Source organism: Saccopteryx leptura, chromosome 8 (assembly GCF_036850995.1).
Source record: "Saccopteryx leptura isolate mSacLep1 chromosome 8, mSacLep1_pri_phased_curated, whole genome shotgun sequence".
NCBI lineage: Eukaryota > Metazoa > Chordata > Mammalia > Chiroptera > Emballonuridae > Saccopteryx > Saccopteryx leptura.
The window spans coordinates 87,131,395-87,152,979 of record NC_089510.1 but is presented as its reverse complement, the minus strand read 5'-3'; the positions used below and the strand labels follow the sequence as shown (position 1 = coordinate 87,152,979).

General features: G+C 34.9%; 1 protein-coding gene across 13 annotated transcripts in view; it reads right to left on the bottom strand.

Moving 5' to 3' along the window:
• MECOM (MDS1 and EVI1 complex locus) overlaps nt 1–21,585 on the bottom strand; it is a 695,135-nt gene that overhangs the window by 21,394 nt on the left and 652,156 nt on the right. For 8 of the 13 annotated variants that reach the window (XM_066347369.1, XM_066347373.1, XM_066347374.1 and 5 more), the window contains 5 exons: nt 16,903–17,050; nt 15,462–15,618; nt 9,712–11,068; nt 7,255–7,342; nt 2,484–2,510 (listed from right to left, as the gene is read on the bottom strand). In XM_066347369.1, the coding sequence (XP_066203466.1) occupies nt 2,484–2,510; nt 7,255–7,342; nt 9,712–11,068; nt 15,462–15,618; nt 16,903–17,050 (1,777 nt within the window). The remainder of the gene's footprint in view (nt 1–2,483; nt 2,511–7,254; nt 7,343–9,711; nt 11,069–15,461; nt 15,619–16,902; nt 17,051–21,585) is intronic. The other 5 variants (XM_066347370.1, XM_066347380.1, XM_066347371.1 and 2 more) reach the window with 5 other exon arrangements.

The following is a 21,585-nucleotide window of genomic DNA, read 5'->3' as shown; positions in this document are numbered from 1 at the left end:
GTAGTTTAGCAATTTTGTGATCAACCTCAGCCCTACTCAAATCAATATCTTGAATTAAGGTGTTGGATTAAGATGAGCTTTATCTAGTGTATGGGTCAAAATTCCAACTTTCTCTGGCTATCTGGCTCTTAAAATGTTCCTCTTGAAGTAGTTCATTTCACAGAAATGGTAAGTTTTGACATTCATTTTAATGTCTGAGTTGGTATTTTAAAAAGACAAATTGGGATAAATGGAACAAAATCTATATTTTTCAATTATGAAAAATTCAATGAAGAGGGCAATGTGTACTACTATGAATAAGAAATTTGCTGAGAATGAGGAAAATAAAGGAGGAAAAGTTAGATCATATATTTTAGAAATGTATTACTCTGTGTTCTATTAATGTCATAGGCTAATCTCTGATCAGTAAATGACAGGTTTTTTTATGAAACAGTAATTTTATTTATATATATAATAGTTGTTGATGGTATCTGCAGCCAGATGTCAGGAAGAGGAAGTTATTTCACCCCCTTCCAGTCCCCAAGAGACTATTAACTTTATACTGACGCAAACTAATATTTGGACATAACTCCCTAGCTCTTACAAAAAAAAAAATAGCTATATCTCTATTCAAATAAAGTTAGTATTTTAAAAAACATTTCAGCAGGCAAGCTATCATCAACTGAGTCCTAAGCATTTAGCTTAACATTTATGATCTAACAGCTAATAATTAATAGCATAAAAAAGTTTCTCAATCAATAAAACTATTAAAGTGACAATCTGATTATATGACATGATATGTCCAATGGCACCATAAATTATGTGACCTAATGTTTCACAAATCAGATTACACATGCCTTTATCATAAAATAATTAACTTCATAAATAACTTACGATGGGAAAGTTTGTATATTTAGTAGTTTTCTATATTTATTCAGTTGATAATCTTGAGAAGTCACAAAATTATGAGGGGAAGTAAATATTCATATTTTATCATTATGTCATTCCATGTATCACACTCAGCAATCATAATTATGAAATCACTTAGAGTTTTCTACCACTAAAAAGTAAAATCATATATCTTTAACATTTCCCACTAATACCCATGCTTTATAATACACAGAAATAACAGCTCTGGAAAACCTATGAATCAATGGAATGGGAGTGTTTCTAAAATACTGCAGTGGCAATTGCTATACCATTGTATTATCAGCAAATGGAGTCTAACTTAAAATCTGAAATTGGCTTTGGAAGTTCATAAAACCATTGGCCTTTATGCTTAAAGCAGCTAACAACAAAGCTACCAGAAAGTAATTCTCTCCCCTAGAAAATGAGGACCTTGAGGCGCGATACTCAGGACATACCACTGCGGGGAGAGGTGAACGAGGAACACTGGCAGTAAAGCTGGATAGTCAAAGAACAATGCCATCTACGCCACAACTTTGTCTAAGAGTCTCTCTTTCTCTACCTGTCTTATCCTTTTCAAATACATGAACTTAATCCTTAAAAGTCTCTCAGAATAAGAAAAAACATAATTCATCATATATTCCATAGGAAAAAAATGGAGAAATTTCTGGTAAAGGAAACCCAACATCAGATAGAGAAAATAGGTAAGTGCTCAAGTGCTCCAACTTAAATAATTTATACATAATTATATGTGATAACTGAAAGAAAATTGAACTATATTTCAAAATTTTACCTACTCTTCAAAATCAGTATATTGTGAGCGAAGAAGAGAATGAAGAAGTAAAAGCACATACTCTTAGAGGAAATTTTGAAATATGTTACTTATATATATATTTTATATATATTTCAATTGACCCAAAGTTTATTTGGGAGTGAAAACTAAATCAGCATTATTTTTTATCTTGAATAAAAAATTAAGCTGTCCCCTCGTATCCTTAACTGACAACTGACTGTATCTGAAAACAGTAACTGAATGCTAAGGAAGTGAAATCCAATGCTAAAAGGTCCATTTACTAGCTAAATACGGATTTTCAGATATTCAGCCTTATTTCTCCATATTGCTTGAACCAAGTTCTGCCCTGGGACATATGGATGTAAATTCCAATGTCAGCTTGCGTCTACATATATGTTCAGGTTTTATCTTTTTGAAGCCTTTATTAAAAGCATCTTTAATGCTGATAGAGGCTCCCCTAAGTAATGATTTTTTTCCACTTAGGGACCCATCTCAAAGTTTCTTTTAATAACATGCTCCCAAGTGCTCAAAAAGAGTTCTATATCAAGGTGTAATTATGTGGAATTGGTCAGATTTTTAGAATTAACTTCTTTCTGTAAATAATTTATAGGACACTAAAAGCCCAATTATAACTGAAAATATATATATTTTACAACTTCACAAACTGAAAAACTATCTTCTGAAGCCATATCACTTAATGGAAAGGGGCTCAGAATTCTTTATATCTGTAGAGCAATTTAGAATATAAGTTGTTTTCCTTTTAATGCTATATTATTTTAGTCAAAAATATAAGTAGAAAACTTACCCAAGTTCTCTGATCAGGCAGTTGGAACTGGGAGCAAAATTGAAACAAAAACAAAAAATTACTTCTGTATCGGTATCTTTACTAAAATCTATCCTTTGAGAAATGAACATTTTTATGCTAACAGTAATTTTTGCTTATCATATAACTATACCTCCAGTAAAAGCTGTGAAAATGAAAAATTAAATATTTTTATAACACTGCTGAGTTTCCTCTATTTATGTAAATTAAATTTTAGACTCAAGTTTATAAACCAGATGCTCTTTTTCCAAGAAAGCTAAACACTAACTACTACCATCTCTTAAATAGCAGAGTCAATATGTTTTTTCACTCATTGCAAAACAAGATTTCTAAATTTTACTTAAATAGCTGAAAATAACCAATTCCTGTATGTAGTCTCTTACATTTTTATAATGTTAATAACAAAGAAAATAAGATATTCACTCAAATGTAAATCACTAAATAACAAAGGTAATGTACTTGGAAGCACACTGCTTGACTTTAGTAGCCTGGGACTCAGACCATCAATAGTCAGGACACCCTAATTTAAAGAACTACAGAAGTCTAGTTTTTATGACAATTTATGATAAGAATCACCAGAGGAAATTTGAGTGACTCAGAAAATTTTCTAAGAAACACAAACATTATTTTGCTTGGTTAAATGGGATATATCTTGCTATTATAAGTTTTTTTGTCTTTAATAAGGAAGACATAGTTTTTCAGAAAAAAAGAAATATAACAATAAGAAACACTTGTTGAAAGCAAAATGGAAGATAAAGAGCAGAAGCTTTAAGTGATTTCATGTCAATATATAAATAATAACATAGAAAAGACTAATTTACTAATTTTTCCCAGTTTCTTAGGATACAGAAACAGGCTAGTCAGACACTTTATAAAAATAAAAATGAATGAATAAAAAAACAAATAGAAGTAAAACAGAATCTCTGTTGCGGATGTATACAAAGCCAAACATCTAAAAAGAAAATGCATATTTTATTACTGGTATTAAAATAATAGGAAAATCAAACCAAGGAACAATAGCTGGTTTTACAGCAGTGTTATTGTCAAATGGCAATTCAAATGAGCTACTGAGGTGACCAAAGAACCTAACACAGAAATTAATAAAAAGGACATTCCAAAAATCACACAGCAGCATCACTCCCTTCATCTAATCTACTTGTGACTGTTATCTCCTTAATATATAAAATATCTAACCTAAACTAAGGTATATATATAAAAATATAACCTAAACTAAGAGTCCACAAATAATGTTCACCACTTAGGGAAAACCTCTACAGTGCTATTTCTCTATTATATTAAACTAATTTATTTATAAGAGAAAATAGAAGGCTAAATAGTCCTCTAGTGGCCCAACAGAGCAAACATACCGTACTTCTTTAAGCATTGAACTAAGAGAAAAAGATCCTGAGAATGATAAAAGACAGCATTTGTCTTTAATTTTAATGTATGTGCTCCTCCTATATCTTCTAGGTATGTTTGACAAGAATTTTAAAAATACATATTATTATTCAAAATGTAGTAACATGGCCTAATAATCTTTTGATAAAATTCAATTATTATTTACTGACGCTCACTTGTCATTAATTAGGAACTGTGCAAAGGGACATGTTAAGTAGAATACAAAAACACACAAAAATTGTGAAATTCAGTTTGCCAAAAAGAAAATACCACTACCAAGCATTTATGTATCTATTTATATGTTTCCCCTAAGACACTGAGAATATGTGGTCTCCTCTTTATAATGATGATAACCCTGAGAAATAGATAGGGTAGGTATTATTCTCATTCTAAAGATTAAGATGCATATGTCCCAGAGGGCCCGTGTGATTGGCTCCAATAAAATTTAAATGGAAAAAGAAGTAATAAATGGTTTTATCCAAGCACTTGCTTTGCCAAAAACTCAAGCCCCAAAAGCAGAGGCAAGTCCCTCAATTTTGGGTTCTTGCCCTATGCCACCCTTATTGCCCGCTGCCCTGTGAGAGAGCGCAGAGAACACAGTAAACATCTTTACAACTACTTCTAGATATCTGCATGGGATAGCCCCATCAAAGAACTGGCTCAGGGGATGTCAGGAAGGTATTTTACTGACATTCCTTTATATTCAAATGGAATACTTCTGCATTCACTCATAATAAGAGCTTCTCCTTGTTTAGGTCCTTCCACATGCCCAGCACAATGTTAACCGTGCTAGTGCATGAACACTGACCTTACCTACCCTGGTGCAGCCGGAAGGAGAGTCCCCATCCCACTGACAGGGAAGGCTCAGAGGGATGAACGACAGTGCTCAAACCCTAAGCACACGTGCTAATAACTAGTGAAGCCACTGGTAAAGTAATATCTGGCCCTGAACTCTGGACAGTTTTTGTTTGTTTGTGAGTGGTTCTTGAGGCTAGGTGGAATTTGATAGAGTACTAGAAAGAACAAAAATTTTCTACCGAAACTTCAGAACATTTAAGGCAGATTTACTGAAGGTTTGATAAAATTAGGGTGACCCAAGTTTCTCCCAGGCAATAGTTTCTAAGTTACCTGTATCCCAGTGCTGTACAGCTCTTACACATGAAAACAGCCATGAGGGTTAGAAATTAATGAAATATTTCTGTAGTCATTAGCAAACAGTCTCTGTTCCAAATACTCTGAATTCCCCCCCCCCCCCATTGTTCTGGCGTCCTCCCCAAAGAGCTGTCAAATAGAGCTCCTATCTAGCAATTAAAGTATTAACAGTTGGTGCAGAAAGGGCTCCAGAACCCTGCTCCAGAATGCAGGAGTCCAATCAGATTGGTCAGTCTTCATGACGTACCAGGTGTTAAATATTTTGAGTCTTACTCTTGGGTCCTATTCTAATACCAGCACACAGCAATATGCAACCCTTTACACCACGGCATGACATTCGGTGTGGAACGGGCACACATGGCACTATGCTCCTCCAGCGTGTTGGCGAAGGCCTGAGGGAATGATGGCTTCGCTCTAAGCACTATTAGACATGCACCTCGTCTTTGGTCATCCTTCATTTGGGAATATTAAAGGATAGCATATTTTCTTATATTCTTTGATTTAAAAAAAATACATATACTATATTTGTAACAGCTCCCTGCATATATAAAGTTATCGGTAGACAAAGTCTCTCACCTTATAACCAGGAAGTTTACCTTGGCTAGCTAGAAATCTTCAAATTTCAGAGAATAGGGTCCCTATATACCACACCTTCATCTAACAGATAAGGAAACTAAAAGCCAGATAGACCAGGTCATATTTTTTTCTTCATTACACCATGTATCCATAGCACTTTATCTTGAAGTGATTACTTACTAGATTTTAAAGATAATCAGAATAGGAAAACAATTTGATTATTATAATTAAGTGAATATAAATATAATATCCTTATAAGTATTTAGTCATAATTAGAAGTTACTAAGAGAAATATACTTTTTGTGCAATATGTGACATTAAGTCAATATTATGCCCAGGTATATTAGTCCATGAGGCCTGCAAATTCAATTTAGATCAGCCTAAATATAGTATATAAGTCCCTTATAAACCTTTACTTTTTTAGAACTTGCTTCTTTTCTGTAGAGTAAATGATACTGTTCATTCGCCTTCCTATATAAAATGAATTCTACATGAAATATTTCAACCCCTTTTAATACTAAACTACATATATTTTCTCTGTTTGAAACACAAGGAATTTTAAGCATGACAGATTTCTCCAGCTAGCCCAGAAGATGGTATTTCAGCTCTCATACTCTGTTGTTCAAGACTTTGGGAAGGGACTTGAAAAGTGCAGGAGAGGTAACAGAGAGGGCGGGGAGTGGTGACAGAAAAGAAAAAATATAATTAGATTACCTCCTAACTTTCTGTAAGATAGCTTGCATAAAATGTCACCGAGTTTATTAGAGGAGAATAATTTCTGGCTTGAATATACTAAAACAGAACAAATAAGTTTAAATTTTTATTAAATGTCTGCTTACTATCAAGAAAGACCAGAGTTGGTATCTTCTAAAAATAAATTTAAAAGAATAAATATCATTAAGTTAAGAAGTCAGACTCCAGATTTTATATATTTGTTCTCTCAATACAATTCTCCACATTTTGATTGATATGTAAACTAGTATTTAAAAAATGACCAAATATGTCAGGACAGAGAGATAACCGATTATATAACACCGCTTTGCATTTTTCTTGCAATGAGAAACTATATATATTTTGATAAATGGACACAACTCCATTCAACAAATAGCTCTGTGTATTGTGGAGAATTCCTGTGCAATTACAGAACTTTTCTGGAATGCCCAGTGGACTCTGGATAAATTCCTTCACCCTCTATGGTAACAGCCTGTCAGGTAGACTCATTTCCTGTTTTTATCTAAGCACTAAAAGAACTTCCATGAGTTTGGGACGAGTCACGGTGTGATCCATTTCTTACTAAGAGTAATCAGTAACTTTTAAACACAAAAGACAACATCCATATGTATTCTCTTAACTGAATTTTGTTCAGCCCAAAATATACTTTGGTTCAATAAGTAGTTCATAGCAGACTATAACTGAACACCAAAACCATGAGAGCTTTTACACATATTTTAACTACTTTTTCTTTAAGGAGTAAGGATTTTAATTCTACTAGAATTTCCTGTGTTCTTCCACACCAGCGTCATAGGAAATCTTAATGTTCTCAAGATTTTCTTCATTTCATTGCACCTGCTTTTCAGGATCAACAAGTTAGTTTACAAGCTTGAAGTCTCAAATTCAAAATACTTACTTGTGGGTGAAATAAGAATCCTGGAGAAGGTCTCAAGTATTTCTCTTTTAAAGCTTCAAGTGGGTCAGTTAATTTTCTTTTCTCTACTCTGAAAGGTTAAAATTAGATTTTAGATATGAATCAGTCTCATATATCAATTACTTTATAATCATTGACATTTAAAACAGCTAATAATAAAGCAAATGGTAGGTTTTTGGGAAGCACACTAATAAAAATATAAAGACTTCTGTTCAGTTCTTAAAGAAAACTAATGGCACTAAAGAAAGAAGGTCCTATTTACAATGGAAAAATCCTACTGAATAACTAGTAATTATAATGAGAAAATATAAAAAATGAAAAGTCATGAAATCAGAGGCAATTGGTGACCAATTTTTACCTTTCCACCTCACATGTAGACAAGACTGCTTGGTGATCTTAAAATTATAAGGACAGGGTTCATTTTGAAAATTAAAGTCATTTTCTACCAAGAAGGTGCTCCCCAAGTATTCATTATATTTCTTCTATATTTGCCAATAACAGCAGCGAGTTTCTAAGCACACTGTATACCTTGCTAACCACTTGTTGAGGTATGAGCATTTTCTTTAGGATGCCACTGCTCATAATTAGGGAAGGTAGGTGGTAGGGAGAAGATGAGAAACTTTTTGAAGATAAAGACATATAAAACTTATCTATATATCCCTCCACTTTAGAAATATTTATCATTATACTCTCTATTAAGCATATAGAAAATGACACCATGGATTGGATTAATTTCTTTTACTAACTGCAAATAATTTTATTTGAAAGACTTGAATAAGTACACTTTGAAAATAGAATCAAAATATATAAAAACAGCTACCACTTCTTGAAATTTTATATATGCTATGTTCTACATACACTATTTCATTTATTAAAATAGGTGCTCTTATATCCATTTTATGAATAAAAGAAATGTTTAAGACATGGGAAAGATGAGATTTCAACCCAGGTCTTACAATAAAACTGGAGTTTAGACCTCTCACGAGATCAGTTAAATGACAGGCCTAAGGCCTTAACTGAGACAAAAAGCAGAGAGAAGAATGGGATTCGAGTAAGCAAGAAGGTTAGGAGGTAATGGAGAAGAGAGCAATGGGTATGTGAAGGAATTGGAGGTCTATTTCCACTGGAAGGGACTAAGAAAGAAAGTGTAAAAAATTATCTTTACAAAGGAATAACATGTACCCCTGAGTTGGAAATACAACTCTATGGGCAACATGTAACATACAATCCACATACAAAATATGATAGATCTGTTTTCCTTTCTTTCTCCTCCAGTAGTGGGACTACCACAGGAATTAAGATATAATAACTGGGGAAAAAAGTACCAAAGCATGATGTACTGATGGCTCTGAGATATTTTTGATTGTTCTTTTTTATTTCCCCTGTCATGTTCAATAAGAAGCAGCCCTTAACATACTGTTAGTGTTTCTTGGTTATTAGATAATACAGGTAATAAAGAGTTTTAAATAAAAAAGAGCTTGCAGCTCTAGTATCTATTTAGCAACAGGAACCCTATAAGTATTTTTAAGTGAAAGAATAGATTGGCTCTCTCATAAAAGAGAATCAGGCAAAATTATGCAAATACCTCTGGCTTAAATAAGTCCAATAAAAAAATATGCACATCTTCCATTAACTCTGGATGATGTTCAAGATTTGAATGAGAAAGTAAATGTGAAAATGCTTGGAAATATTTGAAATACATAATAAGCATAATTATTGCTATTCATACCTTTTACAGAAAACTAGCATTTAAAAACTAAATCATTCTGAATGGTCAAGCGAGTGTTACAATATGCTGCATATCAAGCTTTTTATTAAGCATATATGTGTCCCCCAAAGAATTTTTGGATGCATTAAAGGAAACTGGATAATGAAGGCATTAAACAGAGATGTGTATTTTTTTAAGCCGACCACTCACATTATAGACAAAACATCTTTGTGATTAATACTTCATTTACTCGGGGCTCCTAACAGATTTATTTAGAAACAGCATATGAGCAGTACTTACTAAGGGTTACTGGTAGGTTAACAAAGAGAACCCTTCTGCTGCTCTGTGTCCCATCTCATTCAGAACAGCGGACCCATGTACGTACCCACACAAATCTGCACTAACCCTTCAGGAGCCTCATTCTGCCGCCACTTGACAACTTGCTTTAAATATGGCTTTCCCATATTTTCCGCTTTAAAAAATGTGTTTAAAAATAAATTTATTGTCAAGGGAAGGAACTCTGTGAGCCTATTCCAAAACCCCAAATTCAGAGTCATCCAAAAATAAGTCCAAACTTCGACTTTCTGAACAAAAGTGAATTCGCTAGATCAAACAACTTTACTCTCTGTTTTAGAACAATTAAAATGGTTTGTTCAAAGCTGTAACAATACAATATAAATGCTAGCTTTCTTACAGATGTCCAGGTTTACCTGTCTCCCATCCACTCTTACCTGTAGATGGGGTCCATAAAGAAAGGAGTGGGTCTAGCATGCTGCAAGGAGCCATCTGATGCAGGTCTTGGTTCAATGTTGCTTCCTTTCTTTTCCCCAAACACATGGTTTTTTCGAGGCTCAGTAAGCTTTGTCCCACTGGCTCTACTCCTACTGCCCATACTTAGGTCCAGGGGCTGGTCTTGACTTGTGGCTGGTGTGGCTGAAGGCTTGGAGGGTACTGGAGTCAAGGGCTTCTCATCCTTTCGCTTAGTGGTGAGATCAAAGGGAGACTCAGAGCTTCCCTTCTGCAGTTTCTTTACTTCACTTGGTGATTGGGGTTCCATTTTCAAAGGTAACGATCTCAAGTCTCTATCAGGAAATGGGTACATTGACTGAGAGAATGCTGGAAAAAACGGGAGGGGAAACATGGAAGGGTAAGGTAAAGCTCCAACTTTTTTGTCTTGCAGCCCCACCAGTCCTGTTGAACCAAAGTATTTTTCAGCAATAGAAGCAATAGCTTTTATAGAATCATTCACAGCTCCTGACACCGCAGTTTGCTCCTCTAAAGATGGTGAGAAAATGGAATGATTGCTGTATTCTTTCTTATTATGTATTGAAGCCAGATTCTGAAGAGGGCTTACTTTGTCTTTGAACATTTTACCATTTTCTTTAAATTTTTCTTTATCACTTTCAATGTCACTTTCCAGATCAGAGCCCGAGGTTGTTTCCAGGTCACTGCCACTTGGCGTACTGACATCATCAAGGTCACTACTCTCTGACTGGTCACTGATTTTCTCAAGGGGCCTCTCTTCAGAGGACCTCTCGGGCTGGAGCTCCACTGGCTTATTGTCCCCTACAGGTGAGTGTTTAGATAGTGCCTTCAAAATATCCTGTGTAGCTGGCAGTATCTGAGGATGTGTCATGAGGGGACTTTGACTTTTGTTTGTCTGTTCAGTACTTGATAGTCCTTTAACAGGAGAACTAGCAGGTATCAAAGGAGGCCTGTGGTACAAGCCGGAAGGAAACAGACCAGGGAAGCTAAAAGAAAATCCAGGAGCTGTTGGAAAGGTAAGACCAGCAGGATGCCTATTGGCACCAAAATAGTCAGCAAGGCCCGGGTTGGCATGACTCATATTAACCATGGACGTTTTATCCATAGCTGGGGTTCCAGGAAGTGAAATGCCTTGGCCAAAAAATCCACCTGCCGCAAAATGGTTCTTGCCCTCACAAAACCTCCTGTGTTTATTTAAGGAAGACGTAGTGCTGAACATTTGTCCACAGTCTTTGCACTTGATTTGGGTTCTGCAATCAGCATGCATGCGCTTATGACGACAAAGGTTTGAAAACTGAGTATAGGATTTATGGCAGACCTCACCTGTGTGCAAACAACAAAAAAGAATCTCAGGCTTTATGGCAATTGCTTCTGAATTTAGCAAGTATCACAATTGGTTTACCCAAAATTTCAACTAAGAAGCCAGGAAAAGATGTTGGAGGCACCAATCTGGGTGCTCCAGACACAGAAAACCCCCTTTCACTAGAGTCCAAAGCAAGGCGTCCAACCTGACAAATGTGTGGAAGTGGCACGAATATTTCATAGATATAAAAATAGTTTCTCATCCCCATTGCTTAATATTTGTGTCCCATTTTTGTCTTTAAATATTTATGAAAAAATCAAACTCCAGCATACATCGATTTCCCACCCACTCAACAGCTACACTAACAGAATCTTTAAAATAAAAGTCTTTAGATGTATTAAACATGAAACATAACAAGAACCCCTTTCAAAATTCAGACCATTTAAAGAATCCTACATTGTAGGCACCAGAACAAAATAAAAAAGCCTTTTGCTCAACCAGAAACTTCACCTTTATTCTCTCTCCCCTTGGGGAAAAAGCTTGTGACTGCTCTACCATTATTTAATTTGAATTATATCATATGCTCTCATCATTCACACATCAAAGCCATACAACAATGCACATTGTGTAGTTTGAGACATTTTTAACAATCATTTTCATGATTTGAGAAAGACTGACATAATTTACAATGGCTCTATTTTAAGCCTGCAAAGGAAACTCAATTGAATGTAGCCCATCCTGCATTGCTGGTTCCCATGAACTATGATCACGTCCTCTGACTTCCCCTCACACCAGTGGTTGTGCTAACCTTCCTGCATTTATAAAACCCGCATCCTTGGGAACATGTCCACTTGCTGTCATATCTTCACCGGTTATCTCAGGGCTTGACTCCTATGCGCTACGGCCAACTACGGTAAATTGGGGGAGAGCGTGGTGAAAGCACTAATCCAGAAAGAACACAGCGGTGGGTGTGGCTGGGAAATAACCCTCTTCACTGAGAATTTGCCAAAAAATAGAACATCTTCCTCCTCACATATATGTAAGCAGATCTAAGTATATTTTAAGACCAAACTCTGTAACCCTTACAAATTTTTTTGCTAGGTAAGAATTCCACTTACTTCACAGTCCAGCAGAATTATAGAATCTGTTTCCTAAGCATCACATTTTTTAAAGTTTTACTTTAGTAATGATGAGCCTACTTTATGTATGAGCTTATTTTAATGCTTCTGTGCACATTTGATAGATATAGAAACATAATATGCCTCTTAGGCAAGTGTTGAAACAAATTTATATAAGACATTAAATTTAAAACAAAACATCATTAATTGCTTTCATGTGATGACTGTCTTTAAGCAGAGTGGCTGAGCTCATAAGTCAAAGCAATAATAATAATAATAATAATAATAATAATAATAATAAAATAAATTCATTCAAAGGCCCTTCATTCATGCAAACTCACCCAGAACTTGAATTATCCCAAACACAACCAAATAAGAAGCAACCAAATGATTCCACAGCTACTTCTTTTACTACTAACAGTTAAAATGCATTACTACATATACCAGTGTGCTTAGTAGCATTAAAAGAATTTTCAGCTGTGGGATGATTCATAACATTGTAGAGAGGCTGTAACAAGCATTGTAACTGGAAGAGAAGATGTGAGTAATTTCTTTTCAAATCATTCTCTTAGAATATATTGACAGTCTCCTTTAAAAGTATAAACTAGTTAAGCATATACAATGTGGATATACATATAGTATATACATATATAAATACATAAATATATATACATATATAAAAGAATTTAAGTAGTATATATAATTAAATTATTTGATACACTAATTATAACCATATGATGTAGAGGGTAGAAATACAAGACTTAAATTATTTACACTAATTCAGCTATGAGTAATAACAAGAACGAGTAAATAAAATGTTAGAATTGTAAGAGTACACTCATTAAGAAAGTGACACCTGTCCTCTGGGCATTAAAATGTCTTTTGGGTATTCAACCAAAGTGTAAGCTTTTGAAGGGTTTGCAACTTTCTTGGCAAAGAAATGTTGCTCTATTTCTTAGAGCTCAGTGGATTTAAGAAAGTCAAACGCTTCTCTATATCGAAGTAGCAGAGGTACATTTGGCTTTCCTGGTCGTACCCTCTGTTACACAGAGGAGTGGTGTCTATAGCAGATCTCAAGAAAACAGAATGTGGGATGTTTCCTTCGGCAGAGGTTTTGTTTTGCTCACTCAAAGACCTGGCCTGGCCCACCACAAACCATCAGCCCTCCAGGTAAATGGCTCAATTGATGTTGAAGTCTATATTGTAATTTTCTCAGTAATAACGAATTAGCCAGCAGTTAACATTGCATTTTTCTACTTATTAAACAAATTAAGAGGTATTTTGAATATATTTAGCCTATTAGAGCATGTGGTTTCTATTTGGGAAGGCTGGAGGTTTCTGTAAAGGCAGTGAGTAATTACCTTGGTGGTGGTGACTTTGGGCTCAGGCTTGGCGGTACACTGTAATAAGAGACAGTTGCCATAAACACACCAGTGGGGGTAAATCGTGGTGTGTGGCCTTCTGGTGAGAAACAGATATCAACTCTAGGTGAACCTCCTCCACTCCAAAGTCTCCACACCAATTCCTCTTTTGTTCTGAAATTACATGGCTATTATTCATAATTACCCGATGGTTCTCTGTCAGATTTTATATTTGAAGAATGCTATCTGCTATTTAAATTTACCAATGATTACTGAAAATGCATTCATGGGAAATCATTTGTGCAATCTAATTGGAAAGGGACACCCTCTAGCACTTTAAAGTGAAACACTTGACTTAAACACAATTAAAATTCCAGATCCCAGAATCTTAGATCACAGGACTCAGTATTTTCTTACTTTTATTTTAAATATTAGAGAAAGTATTAAATGTGTGATCCTAATTTGTTGTGGTCTATTTCACTCCCTCTTCACCACAAAAATGTAATAAATGTATTAAAATATATTTCTAAAATATCAAAAATAAATAAATAAATTATGCCTATAGCACTTGCAAGTACATTTTTGGGGTATTACAACTTAGAGTCCAGAATGCTTCTTTGAGACAAGAAGTCTGAAATTTCTTTTGTATGTTTTATTTCCTGCAACTTTTAAAGAACTTCCCCATGAAAGGTTATCTGTTAGGCCTCTTCACTCCACCCAGAGATCATGTGAGCCAAATAGGACTCTCGTGTAAGCTGGAAAAGGAAAGGAAAGCTCTCTTGGTACTTGAAGCACAAAAGAGGAGTGTATCAAGGCCAAATGGAGGAGGGCTAGTCCCTGGTATCTCCATGTTGGCATTGAAAATTAGGGTTTTTTCCATTAGGTCCTGTAGTAGTGTCTCATATACCTACTGCAAACTATCGAGTATTTGTCAGAAAAACTGTTTTTTAAAAGTTCCCAAGTCAGAGATTTTTGCCAACGACGGAGTATACTTCAACCAGTTCTAAGCTTATCTGGGTCCAAAATCAGTTTTGAAGTTTGTAGGACTGCTCAGTGAGTCCCTTTTATATGCCCAGTCAAGCAATGGATCAAAAGAAGTCCAGAGTCATTGCCCAGATAAACTGAGAACCACTGATTTTTCTTACAAAGTACTTCAGCACAATACAGAGTACAGGAATGGGTGGACAGAAGAACTAAATGAGCGCTTTATTTTACTTTATTTGAAGTGTGTTACTAAAGCGTTCTGTACGAGAAAGTTTTAAGTAGGTGGTCAGATTGGGTGTCCCCTGAAAACATACAAACCCATTGCCTATAAACCTGCTTTAGTGCTGTGAGTTACAGAAGCAGCATGTCCAGCATCAAAGTGAGAATGTTCTGCTTTTCAAGTAACTGAGAACTACTGATCTGCAGCCTGTGATCAGCCATGACGGATAGATTAAAGGGCATTTTATTTCCCCTGTCTCTCCACACATACACTCACACAAACTCATATACACAGTCATAAGACCACTTGCCAGGGGTGGTTCTTCCAGCTCTTTCTGATCCAGAACAGGTTTTTGTCACTTCATCTTGGTTACTGGTACCTGCTATTTGCTGTTTTACAAAGCCGGGAACGTTTTCAGTTTGAGACAAATCTGGTTGTCTCTATTAAATCATACAACCTGGAGAGGCTTCCTTTCAGTATTTAATGACTTCTCTATTCTCTACCTGTTACTGATTTCATCTCAAAGAAAACACCCCAGGATCACAGACAAAATATCATGGATCTGGTTATAAAAGATTTTCTGGTATTAGAAAATAGCCCTACTGGATTGGACCATAAAAAGCTAATGTGGAGACCCCTCTAATGGCCATGTGTGGCCACTCTCCAGATCAGAGTGCCTTTTGGATGAGAGACAGATGCAGGAAGGAGGGCTGGAGTGTTAAAAACTTACAGATAAAGGGCTTCACACTGCTGTGGATGTGCTTGTGTTGTTTGAGGCCTGACGAAGTGGCAAACGTTTTGCCACACTCCGGGCAAGCGTGGGCCCGGGCACCAACATGCTGAGAGCGAATATGCCGCTGCAGGTTGCTAGGGTCCGTGAAAACCTGCTAGGAAATGAGTACTGATTAATCGAGAAACTTAACTCAAGGACACAATAAAGAAGACCAGGAACGACTCAAGACGGAATTGTGTTTATGTGTTCTGTTGTTGTTTGTTCGTTTTCCCTGAAGACCAAAAGAAACTAGTGTTTCCAAAGTGCAGGCTTCCCTAGGGTACAGACTACAAAGCATTTGGCTCAGTATCCTTAGCACAAAGTGTCTAGTGGCATCAGCTGATTGGAATAATTAATAACATTATTAGACCGCATTCAGGCCTTTTAAATCCCATTTAGAAATGATTGGAGTTGAATAATAAAATGCTGGCCATGACATTAACTGCTATGCTATTAAAACTGGTATGGTATCCTTTAAATAAAGACACACAAAACTAGTTGGGATTTTTACTAACATATCACAGATCTATTCAAGGAGTTCCCCTATGGGTTAAATTCTAACACTGTATTTCAGTAAATTACCATTAAGCTAAACTCATTCCTTTGTACACTTTACAAAAAAGAATAATAAAGAAAGAAAAAGCCACCCATACATCTGGGAACAAAACATCTCTAAAGATAATTTCAAATGTCAATTTCCATTGGCATGAGAAAAAATATTTAAATGCTATGAAGTTTTTACAAATTGAAACTGACTTTCATGACACCAGGACATCTTTTAGTTCATTGAAAAACCTGAAAAATAAATTATGTGAATTATTGGTCCGTAATGGTCAAGGTAAAGTGCATTCATTTCACCCTTATGTTGTTCCACAACTGGCCACTAAGGCAGCATTGGCCACTAAGGAACTGTACCTTTAATTAGAATTAAGTTTAATTAGAATTTATGGCGGGGACTTAGGTGGAAAAAATCTGTAAATGTAGAAGTCTTCCATTCTTTCTGAATAGGCATTCAGAAACTTTATGTGACTTCCTCACAAATTGCTATTAAAATAAATCAGTAATGTGCATTGGATAAAATTTTCATTCTCCATAAGGCTATAAAAGAACCCCATGCTGGCAAGCTAGTAGCGGAACCAGGAATTTACCGTGGATGTCTGACACCTAGTTCTGGAACTCACCATTAAGCCTTACTTCCTCCCTTACAAAAATAAAACGATACCCACTAAGTGTTTTTATACACTGCACTAATGCCTTTTAGCATACAACACTCAGTCTACTTTTCTCAAGATATTTATAGTTTCCCCTCTCATGGCTTGTTTTTATATATCGTAGCAAGTGATAGATTAAGAGAGAGCAGGATGACAGAGAGGCCAAGTAGTCTACAAATTCACTGTACCTTGGCACAATTTTCACATTCATAGTGCTTTCCACTGTCATGTGACATCTGGTGGCGAATTAAATTGGACTTCCAGTTAAATGCCTTGGGACACTGATCACACTTGTATTCCCTCTCTTCAGTATGTGACAACATGTGTTTCTCCAGGCTGTTAAGAGAACAATTAATTTAGTAAGACACAGTGACAAAGAACACATTCATAAACAGAATGTCATTTTATTACTAGTCCAACTGGCAATTAAAGAAATAAAGGCAATTGAAGGAAAAGTTGTTGACGTGAGGAGGAGAAACGAAGAGAAACAGACTTGCAACAGACAAAGTACATTTATGTTTCCTAGACTATCTCTGACTAATGCAGAGAAGTACCTCTGTTGTTAGAAAATAAATCCGCTACAGCTAGAAGGGATTAGTTGCCAATTTAGGGGCATGATAAACAACTAGCTATTTGTCAAGTCAGGATTCACTATACAATTCTCACAGTAACACATACTGCTCACACCCACTTAAACAGAAACACTCAAGCAGAAAATGTTAAGGAAATGCTTAAGAACATGCAAGCAGGTATTCCATCTGATGTATATAACCTCTAGAGTCAAAAAAAGTACTTCTATTTTTACCCATGTCACCACATGGGAAAGTGAGCCATAAGTTACCTAACTATTCAAAAGCAGCTTCCCAATGTTATCTGGGATAGATTAATGGAAAAGAAGATGGACTGATGGATGAATATGTCTGTGTAGAGATACAGAGATATAAATATTTTAAAATATAGAATATATGCATATAACCCATTAATTATGGAGGAAAGTGTATAACATTTTAAGTGAATGAATTCTTCAAGACCCTCAAAAGAAAGATGTTAGAAACTTCTCACATAGTCTCTCTGTGTTTAAAGCTTAGAATACTTTACTGTCTCAAGTAATTCCCCCTCTATAAAAATTGTATATGAAATGTGCATGAATATAATCAAACACAAATGTTATAATGGCGTAATATTCAGGTGTTCTCAATATTTTTGCTAATAAGGACACACACATTAACAAGGAGGATACTACCCCCATGTAAAGTAATGAGAGCTCCTTGGAGAAATAGCCTGTTTCAAACTTGAAGAACAAAATACACAAGATGGGCCTTGAACATGTTATGGCAAAAAGCAAGAAAGTTATATACCGTGTCAAAAGAATTAGGGTGCCAACTTAAAGAGATGTCCACTGAACAAACATGAGGAAATTCAAGCAACAATAAAAATAATAATCTCATCTTTTAACAGTAACAATATTAAAAAGCACACAAACAGAACTTTCATTGGAAGATGCTGGTAAGCCAAATAATTATTCTGAAAACTAGCAAAAAAAGGAAAAAGTCATCCACAAACCCTGATCCTTCTATATGAACAAATAAAAGTAAGAGGAAGATTGTCTGTATAGAATTAATCCAGATAACAAATAATGAGAATGACAGAAGTAAAACACGTTCATTTTGAAGCCCCTAAAAAATTAATGAATCAGTTGTTAAGTAACTCCAAGGGGATGTAATCAGCAGAATTCAGACTGAAGGAAATGTTCCAGGACAACCACTCAGTGTCTTCTATAAATAAATCCTAATGAAAGAAAGAGAATAAATGAGAATGAGAGAGCAGAAGAGAAACAGAGACAGAAAGATGACAGACTTACTGGCTTTAATTGGTAAATCTATAAATTGAAAGAGATATAAGTGGCACGTTAACCAGTTGCAACGATGGGCCTGATTTGGATCTTAATTCAAACAAACACTAAAAATAGTGAGGTACTAGGGGAATTTGAACACTGACCGAATATTTTATAATAGTAAGGAATTATATATTATTCTTAAAATGTGTTAAACTTACATTTTAGAGTTCTTATTTATGAATTATTTATGAATAAAATGATATAATGTCCAGGATTTGTTTCAAACAATCCAAAACAAGGGTAGCTAGGACAAGATTGACTTTGTGTGATACTGAAGCCAAATATATGAGGTTTATTAAACAACCGTCTCTAGTTTTGGGTGTATTTAAAACTTCCATAACAAACAGTTACTTTAAAAAGACCTACCAAGCATGCACTCATACTTTCTCTTCCATGTTTCATTTCTCTGTAAGGTTAGCACTATAAGTTTGAGTATCAGGTAAGACCTCTGTGCAATAAGAATATATTATCCAGAGGATAAGCAGATTGAGTGTGTGGGAATGTATAAAAAATGAAATGCCCTTCTTAATATCTTGATAAACTAGAAACATACTTACTTGCCCTAGTTTTTTTTTTTTCTCTTCCTCAGCTTCCTCCCTACAATTCTATTCATTTTGGCACATGAACTTATTTTTCCTGCTCTATGAGTCAGTCAAGTTGGTAATGCTATTCTATTTGAGTACAAGTGGCGATAACTCTGTGAACAAAAGGTACCAGGAGGGTACAGGTGTGTGGAGTCACAAAAAAGGCCCTATCTTTATCTACACACTATGTAATTCTGTTTGTTACACAAGTTGAAATGTTAATAAGAGAGGTGAGATATCAACAACTACTGGTAACATTGAACTAAGACAGGGACATCTTCCAAAATCATTGAACAGGTTGTTATTCTCACTGTTATCCTTTACAACACATGAATGTATGCCATTTTATGACAAATATTATATTCCAATATATATGTCAAGTCATAAGCTCCAAAATCTAGTGGTAAAAGATTAGCCTATACATAGAGTTACATACTGCTACCTCCTGATAAAGTTTTCACAGTGAAAACTAAATGTGATGTAGGGAGGGAAAGGGTAGCAAAGGAAGGGGAATTTTCCTGTCTTTGCTACTTCTACTCTATAAAGTTTGTATTGCTTCACGCAGTTATCAACTAGCAGATAATAAGTGATGGAAAGACTTAAAAGGCAAACACTTCTCACAAAAGCAAATGTACGTTGCTTTCATAATCATATAAATAATCCAGTCAATGGCTCCTGAGACTTTACTTTTCAAAGAAGTTTATCCCGATTCATAGAAGTCTTCCAGGTTTCTTCCATCTCTTGCATATCAATTTCTGCTTTTTATCCCACCTTTTTCAACATTTTATATAAAATGTACTGAACAGAGTAATGTATAATGTCAAGAAAAGATTTTTCATTTGTTTACAGTATAAAGAACAACATAGAATTCAGTAAAGTGGAACATGTTTAGAGAAGGTAGGTTCTGCACATGGCTAAATTATATAAGCATTTGGATCCTTGTTATCAGGTTTCACAGTGACACCCTCCTGTATTTCCAGCGGACTGAGCTATTGAAAGTGAGTTTTGAGGATTCAGCCAATGCCAGATAATGAGGTTTCCTTATTGTTTTTCACTGAATGTTTGACTGAAGGAACTACACTGATAGTCAGTTTGAGCATTTAGCTGAACTGACTCAGGTTTAATCTAATGCTTCAGAGGTAGAAGCTTTTTCCACATAAAGAAGTATTGCTATACACTTCTAGTAGGAAGTAAGGATTACATTATAGTGTTTGGTCTGTCAATTTTTGTTCTATAATGCTATCCTTTGTTTTTGATAACAAAACTGAAGGAAATATATTTAATCTCTGGCATCAGAAATATTGCTTTGCCTTATAAATACTTGTTTTACCCACTGGAATTTATTATTTTTACTTTGTTTTTTAATTTGAACACAATTAAATTTAAGAGACATGCTGAACATTTTTTTATTATCAATCCATGCTTTTACCAAACATATTACATAACAGATTCTCTATGCGAATTTATGGTAAGCAGTAAAGATAAATTTAAAGGGTACTGGGAAAGCCTTCTTAGTCCCCAAAATGTTTTCTCTCTAATAGCTAAATTAGGTGTGAACTTTCAAAGCTAGAGATTCTCTTTTTGATTCAGTTTACTCAAGGACTGGGTTATGCTTGATGACTTTTTAGTTATTTATGCATTAAAATGAATGACTGCTACATGAAATCATTTCCTGTAAGAGGCCTCACCAGAGAAGAGGGTGCAAGGCAATCAATGGAGGTGAAAAGAAGAAGGAAGAAGGGGAGGTATTAAAGAAAGAAACAAACAAAACAGTCAGATGAAATATGTGGAATGTCCAAGAAAAACTGAGTAATTTACACTCTTGAATAAATCCAGTTAATACACTACCATACTCATTTAAATACAATGATGTTATATTCACTTGAAATTCTGATTATAGGTTCCAAGGATCATTTCCACATTTAAAGGAAAAGGAATGAATTCAATTATTAAAACTGTTCGTGGACCAAGGCAAAAACTATTAGATAGAAACAAACAAAACAAAAATATCTGTTAGCTGGTTATATACATCTCTCATCTGAGAAATTGTTTTGTAGCATGATTATCAGCATGTTTTTTAGAGGTTGGGTTCCAGGGTAGCTGTTTTCTTAAATAAAAATTAAAAATGCTCTTGAATTAAATTCAAAAGGTTATAAAATATTTATATATGATTAAAATGATTTTCATGTTAGTAAAAATAAGAATTAAGGGATTATTTCACTTAGATCATGTTTATTTTTTCCCTTTTGGGAAATTCAACATTTTCTTCACTGAGCATGCTTTTCTCATTCTTTTATATATATGCAGTTTATATAGCTGAAATTAAATTTATGGGTTACTGATCTATCAAAAGACCATCTATCTTTCATTAAATGAGTAGCAGAAGAGGT